Source organism: Sinocyclocheilus anshuiensis, unplaced genomic scaffold, assembly GCF_001515605.1.
Source record: "Sinocyclocheilus anshuiensis isolate Anshui unplaced genomic scaffold, SAMN03320099.WGS_v1.1 scaffold566, whole genome shotgun sequence".
Taxonomy (NCBI): domain Eukaryota; kingdom Metazoa; phylum Chordata; class Actinopteri; order Cypriniformes; family Cyprinidae; genus Sinocyclocheilus; species Sinocyclocheilus anshuiensis.
This window is the reverse complement of record NW_015542410.1, coordinates 359,760-367,748: the sequence shown is the minus strand read 5'-3', so window position 1 is coordinate 367,748 and position 7,989 is coordinate 359,760. Positions and strand designations below refer to the sequence as shown.

At 35.9% G+C, this 7,989-nt stretch overlaps 1 protein-coding gene across 1 annotated transcript in view; it reads left to right on the top strand.

Annotated features, from left to right (window-relative positions):
- The window catches only part of LOC107693303 (oxidation resistance protein 1-like), a 52,206-nt gene that overhangs the window by 28,410 nt on the left and 15,807 nt on the right, over nucleotides 1-7,989 (top strand). The window contains 3 exon segments of the mRNA XM_016492624.1: nucleotides 1,939-2,046; nucleotides 3,113-3,229; nucleotides 6,555-6,707. Coding sequence (XP_016348110.1) covers nucleotides 1,939-2,046; nucleotides 3,113-3,229; nucleotides 6,555-6,707 — 378 coding nt within the window.

The following is a 7,989-nucleotide window of genomic DNA, read 5'->3' as shown; positions in this document are numbered from 1 at the left end:
GAGCAGCAAATCAGCATATTAGACTGATTTCTGAAGGATCATGTGACACTGAAGACTGGAGTAATAATGGTGAAAATTCAGCTTTGCGTCACTGGAATAAATTATATTTGAAAAGATATTAACATATAAAACAGTTATTTTACATTGTAGTAATATTTCACAATATTACTGGTTTTACAGCCTTGGTGAACATTAGAGACTTCTTTGAAAAGCATAAACATAAAAAATTTAAATGAGAAACGGAAACAAAGATATACGATATAAACGCAGATACGAAACGTAAACAAAGCAGCTCTTGCTTACCATTTTGAATATCAGTAACGTTGATAACTTTAATCATTTTAAGCGGCTCATGTTGTTATGAAAACATTCACGTATTAGAATGATTGGGAAAGATCATGTAACATTTAAACAGCCTTCTGTCTGTACCGCCTTCATTTACGTGTTTGTTTTCATCACTTTCGCTTTAATTCTCGGGCACTGACTCGTTCGCTAAACTGAACATCCAATCAGAGCTCTCACTCATGCCGACGGTCCCGACAACCCCGACGCCGATTCAACATGTTGAATCGGGCAAACTGCCGCCGACGTGAGCCCGACGAGTGGAACACACCAAACAAACTAGCCCGACCGTCGGCTTGGTGTGTCCCGGCCTTAATGTTTCATCAAATCATTTGTCAAAGATCCTTTGTGGCATAAAGATGCTTTTGTTTTTATCTGGTGAAGTGTTTTTTATTATTATTTTTTAAGCTTTTCAGACTCCGTGGTCATCATGCAGGCAGCTCAATACGCTCCTCTGTGCGCTCTTCTGTATGTTTAACCTGACATTTAGAGATTCTTGAATGCTATTTGCAAAGTAGACAATCATCTCCCCATGCCACTGAAGGACAGATATTGTATCTTGAAGGTTAGCACTCTGGCTTCAGCCACAATCAAACCATGTGTGCTCTTGAAAGATATTGACTTGACACCTAGAGAGTTATAGATTATATAAAAACTGTTTAGTTTAGGTTTAAATGGACAAAATCATACAAAAGGGGGATTTAAACTGTTTGGTAGCGTGGGTTTATTTATTCTCATGCAACACTGGACGAATGTAGAAATTATGAAAACAAAATAGCACTATTTTCTTTTAATATTGCACATTGTTTTAGATTAATGGGAGACAAAACAGGAACTATATGGTAACCATAATTTTATATGATGCATTTTGTTACAGGTGGACATCTGTAAAAATACATTGGTTGGTTTTCAGGGCCTTGCTTTGCAAAGACTGTTGGGTATTTCATTCTGCTTTATTTTATCTTGTTTATCACTCCAGTATTGATTTTAAAATGTCACTCCTATTTTTATTTTATTATAAATTATTCTTTTATTGTTTGTATTAGATTTTTTGTATTTTATTATATTCAAATGTTTATTTTATTTTATTTTAGTATTTATTTAGTTTTATTTTAATTTTATTTTTAAAATAATTTTTATTTAATTTGATTGTTTTTATAAATTTATCAGCTAGTGAAGACATTTAACAAATGTTTCTCCCTCTAAAACATCTTTGGTGGTTAAGATACTATATAGCTTTTAAGAAATGATTTTTTTTTTCCTTATCCCAAAATTGAAAGATTTGTCGAACAGTTTTGCATTTACATTGTTTTAACTATTTTTAACCATGTAAACTTGTGAATTTTTAATATGCAAATGTGAATCACTTCAACATTTCCCAGTATTGTTGTATATGGCTACGTAATTTGAGATGATTCATAACAGGTGAACATCTCATAAAACGCATTGGTTGGTTTTCACAAGGGCCTTGTTTTGCTGTTCCAACAGATTCAAATGCTTAGTCAGCCCTGTAGAAGCTGATGTCTTCGTTTGAGAACTTTTTGCTTTAAGCTAACGAAACAATATCTAACTTTTTTTTGTGTGCCTCAACTCTAGGTGGAGTCCCGGGACACACTCAACAGCATTGCGTTGAAGTTTGACACGACTCCCAATGAGCTCGTCCAGCTCAACAAACTCTTCTCTCGCGCTGTGGTCCCTGGCAAGGTACTGTATGGTCTTTTAATTTTCAGAGCAGATGGTCTCTATGTCCAGCTGAACTCTCTTCCAGTCAATTGCTTTTCCCAGAGTCTAGTGTAATAAAGGGTAAGGTGAAAAATATGCCCTCTTTGAAATTTCAAATGCCTCCTTAAGTGGCAGATTCATCGTGGTGACTGTACAGTTTCACATTAATGAGCAGAGATATCGTGATCCTGAGGGTAAGAACTGGGACCGTTTAAAATTGAGAAATAGTCCTCTGGGTAAGAACTGTGGCTTTTGTAGAAGAATAAAAGTTCTGTTTGTTCAGTAAATAGCTCCATTGCTGAGTTGTGAATGGCAGTTCATCTCTTTATTTAACATTTTGTTTTGTTCGAGGTCAAACACTTTATATGCCTTGATTTATGCTTTTTAATATTTTTTTTTAATGTGTCGACGTGTGTTTGATTTAGATCGGTTTTATTCCTAGAGTACGCAACAGTTGTTTAAGAGGTGTGGGAAAAGCAGAAAAATATAACCAAGCCTGAGCCAAGCAGGCCAAAAGAGGTGATATATATATATATATATATATAAAGCAAGCCAATCTTTTGCATAAACATCTTGATGAGCCATTACAAATATATTAAACTATTGCATTTATAGCCGCAGTATTTTATCATAGGTTGGTGGTGTTTACCTTTGCATTTTGTGACAATTAGAAACAAAAATTGTTTTTCTGATCAAATGAAAATCTAATGTTTTGCATAGAAACTGTTGGCTATTTTATTCTGCCTAGTCTTTTATTCTGTATCATCCCATTATTAATTTTATCTTATTTTACAAAAACTACAGATCTATCAGTCAGTGAGTCCATTTATGAAAAGTTTCTCTCCCACTTAAACATCTTGGGAGTTTAGAAGTGATAAGATTATATCTTTGAGAAATGAACGGAATATTTTTTAATGAAATGTATATCATGTCTGCTTGTGTTTTACCGGTTTCATTAGCCCTTTTCATTTTACTTGGGAAAAATGTCATTTGGTGTGTGCATGTGAGATGATATAAATATATATTCTGTGCGTGTCTTGCTTTTTAGGTGCTGTATGTCCATGATCCGGAATATATCTCCAGTGCAGACAGCTCTCCCTCCCTCAGTCCCATCAGCCCCCTCTCCCCCACCTCTTCAGAGGCTGACCTGGAGAAGGCCACCACAGTAAGTGCCATCTCAGTCTTCATCCAAAGCTTCCAGGGGGATCTTATATAGCAAGAGGACATGCTTATGCTTGTCATTTATCATTGTTTTAAATGAAAATATGGATTTTGAATGCCGAGGTCTTGTTACTCAAGCCAGAAGAATTGTGGCATAATGTTAACAGCACATTTTTTTGTCTCATGAGCATGCAGCATTTTCATTTAGTTTTCTAATGTGCCGTTCTGAAGTCCAAAAAACTGAATCTGATATTCTGTAGCTCAGTGTGAGGTAAAAGCATATTTTTCCATTATTTGGAACAAGGATGGAGAAATTCAGTAATCCACGTAATAAGTTGGGTTTCATTAAGGGCCGTTGAGTATAATATGAAGACTTATTCAGCTCAAAAACAGCAAGTTATTAAGTGAAACGGCTTGGAACATGATTTCACACTAATTCAATCTACGTCTTAATTTATTCAGTAGACCATGTAAAGTGCAATAGAAGTGCTATAGACTATTACTTTGCATACCTTGCATTTTTACAACGATTCAATTATTTTCCATTTATTTTAACCAGCTTTTTTAATTTGTAGTCACTGAGCTGAGCCTGTCCAATTACATTGGGCAAGAGATCCAAATCAGCGTCCAAACTCCTTTGCATGCTTGAAGACCTTTTAAAGACCTGCTTTGATCGATATATATATACTGTATATGTACATATTTATTCAAATTCAACTTGAGTTGGTTAGAAGAAATCCTGCTTTTTTTGTTTTGTTTTGTGTTTTTTGTCTTCCCTTTTTTTATTTTGTCTTGTTTTGTATTGTTCTGTCTCATTTGGTTTTTGTTTTATTTTTCACTTTTCCTTGTCTTGTTTTATTTTTTATTTTGATTTAGTTTGTCTTTTTGTTTTGCCTAATTTTTTTTTGTTTTGTCTTCTCTCATTTTGTTTTGTCTTAGTTTGTTTTATTTTGCGTTATTTTACTTGTTAGGCTTTTTTCCTTTTCTTTTTTGCTGCGCCTATTAAAAAATTGACTTGAATAATAATGCATAAGTCTTATGTACTAATTATATATTTGTGTGTTTGTTTGAAGCTCCAGTTGCCATTAATTATAACTAAAGGGAAAATATAGCTATCAGATTCTTCAATATTTCTCCTTTTGTACAGTACTCCATAAACACTGTACATATTTGCAACATCATAATGCTGAGTAAATGATAATTGAATTTTCATTTTTGGATGAACTATTTCTTTAGTCTCAAACTGTTTTGTGTCCACAAGGGGGTGGTGATGAATTTCCCTTTTGGGTACAGCTGTTATTACTTTATAAAGCCAGAGATTCAAGTAATTGTTGTATTCAGACAGATTGCATTCCTCCCGGCTATGTTTGTCCCTAGTTGGTGATATTGGATATCTAAGATATCTTTGAAAGATCACCATGGCTACTTGTGAGCTCATCTGTCCTTGTGTGTTTTAAGGGTCTTATATGTGTCCTAGACTGCCGTTTTGAGGTTGCCAAATGGATTGTGTCACCTCTGTTGGATTAGTGTGTGTCCCTGTGTGTAGTTCCGGCTCCATATGGTCATGGATTTGCTGGTCATGCTGCCCATTGCCAGAGATTCAGGGGTGCACACTTGCATTTCCTTATGAGTCATCAATGGAGAAAGCATGCACAGGCACACTTGCACTCGCTTGTACTAACTTCACATGTATTCTGGTATTAACATGCCTCTCACGAATAAGAATGCACACACATATGCCTGTAATTTTACTAGCCTGGAGTTACAGTACCATCACATTACATGAAAGCACACACTTTCACATGAACATTCATGCAATATTCATGTTTCTCTTATGCATTTCAGCATACTGATTATGCACACACAGTGGAGTGCATCTAAACTGTGCAGTCAGTCACAGCAGCCTTACATTTATATAGTTGTCTATAGACTATAGACATGTAATATTAATGTGCTGGGAAAACATGCAGAGTTAAGCAGAGCATGGGTTCACCATTTTGCTACATTCATGTTTGCCTTAATATTGCACTACTGTGGGACAATGTTTTTGAACAAAGTCTCTTATGCTCACCAAGGTTACATTTTCATAAAATAAAATTGTAGAATATTATGATATTTTAAAATAACGGTTTTCTATTTTAATATATTTTAAAGTGTAATTTATTCCCATGATGCGATGCTGAATTTTCAGCATCATTACTCCAGTCTTCTGTGTCACATGATCCTTCAGAAATCATTATAATTTGCTGATTTGGTACTCAAGAAATATTATTATTATTATTATTATCATCATCAAACTTAAAAAGTTGTACCTGCTAAATATTTTAGTGGAAACCTTTTTTTAACCCTTTGTTTGTATAGAAGGTTCAAATGAAATATTTTAAATAGAAATCTTTTGTGACATTATAAATGAATTTTATAATAATAATAAATTTACTGTCAATTTTAATTATCTGAATGGATCCTTGGTGAATACGGTTTAAACGGTAGTGTATATTTGGCTCAGTCTTACAGTAACATTTCATCTGAAAATGAAATGTTTATTTTTGTCACCCTCATGTCATTTCTAACCTCTGCGACTTTCTATTTTCTGTAAAACACAGATGTTTTGCAGAATGTCCGAATTGCTCTTTTTCATGTAATGAATGTAAATGTGACTGTCTGCGCTCAAATCTCATTTATGTTTTGCATTCTTTCTTGCCAGCGTGACAGTCCTCATTACTTTTAAGCATATCTTTCATGTTTTCTTTGATTAGTATTAAATGAGCATGTGATGTTTGTTTGTCAAGTATAAGGTGCCTCAGTGTGTCCGTGTTTCACTGAGCTCTTTGTGTGAGAAGTTGGAATGCATTGTGCGAGGAGTCAACCATGTGTTCAATATCTGAAAATGGGATTTTAGCTCAAACCCAGGAGTCTCAGTTTGTTCACATTTCAGCTCAGGATTCTGCTGCAATGTATGTGACATTTTGTAAAGCTGAAAGTAAGTTTTTATAATCATTAGATTTGTATTGGTGTGTCAGCACCAAGTTTCAGTGAGCAGTGACTTTCCTTTTTCTTGTCCTATAATGAGCTCTCACACACACAAAGATGCTGACAGTCACTCTACCTGTGCTGCATCATGTTAGGAAACCTGCCTCGGTCTCCCTGGTTTCCGCCTGTCAGCTTTCTTACAGCAGAGAGCCCTCAAGGCACTTTATGCCTTAATGGGTTGTTATTTACAAGCCTCCTTGTTATGCTGTGTGCGTGTGTGTGTGTGTGCAGCATTCAGTGTGATGTGGCGAGGGCTACCACTGATTGAGCTGTTTCTCACTCAAACTTCATCCCGACAGGATTCAGATGATGTCCATCGGAGGCACAGCACTCCCGGCCCCGGCCACGGGCCCCCTCGGCCAGCCAGAGTGGTGTCATCCACCTCTGAGGAAGAAGAGGCGCTTACGGAAAAGTTCCTTAAAATGAGCTGCAAATACATCACTGATGGCAAGGTAAGTTTCAAGGGAGATAGTTTTCTGTGTAAAAAAAAAAAATCTGTTAGTCAGGCGCACAGATTTTCACTTGTCTGGAAAGTCATTTTCCCATCTACTGGGATGTTGCGATGAGGGTTTTTGTGGCAAAACTTGTGAACTTGTGAAATGAAAATATTTAAGAGATATATACTAGTGCTGTCAAACGATTAATCGCGATTAATCACATCCAAAATAAAAGTTTTTGTTTACATAATATGTGTGTACTGTGTATATTTATTATGTATATTTAAATACACACACATGCATGTATATATTTAAGAAAAATATGTTACGTTTATATATTAAATATATTTATATATGATATAATTTATATGGATATAAATATATACATGTAAATATATTCAAAATATATGCTGTATGTGTGTGAAGTACCTTTACAGCCTCAAGGCTTTTTGGGTATGATGCGACAAGCTTTGCACATCTGCATTTGGCAATTATCTTCCATTCTTTTCCTCACCTCTCAAGCTCTGTCAGCTTGGATGGGAGCAGATGCACATTTTCAGGTTTTTCCAGAAATATTTGATTGGGTTCAGTCCCAGGCTGTGGCTGGGCCACTCAAGGACATTCACAGTCCCACAGCATGAGGCTGCTACCAGCACACTTTACTTTTGGGATGGTACTCTGCAGGTGATGAGTAGTGCTTGGTTTCCTTCAAACATGATGCTTGGAATTGAGGTCCATCAGACCAGAGAATCTTATTTCTCACAGTCTAAGGTTCCTTTAGGTGCTTTTTTGCAAATTCCAAGTGTTTTCATGTGTTTTCACTGAAGAAAGGATTGAGTCTTGCCACACCGCCATAAAGCCCAGATCGTTGGAGCGTTGCAGTGATGTTTGTCCTTCTGTAGGTTGCTCCTATCTGCATATATGTTCATGGAGCTCAACTAGAGTGACCATCAGCTTCTTGGTCACCAGTCTAGACAAGGCCCTTCTCCATCAGTTGCTCAGTTTGGTCAGGAGGCCAGCTCTAGAAAGAGTTCTAGTTGTTTCAAACGTCTTCCATTATGGATAATGGAGGCTACATGATTCTGTGAACCTTCAATGCAGCAGATTTTTTTCTGAACTCTTCCCCAGATCTGTGCCTTGACGCAATTTGTGCCTTTCCAAATCATACCCATTCAATTGAATTTGCCACAGGTTTACTTCACTTGAAGTGTAGTAACATCTACAAGCAACATGAATGCTCCTGAGCTAAATTTCAACTGTCCCATTTACTTATGCAATGGAATCATTTAAGTTTTTT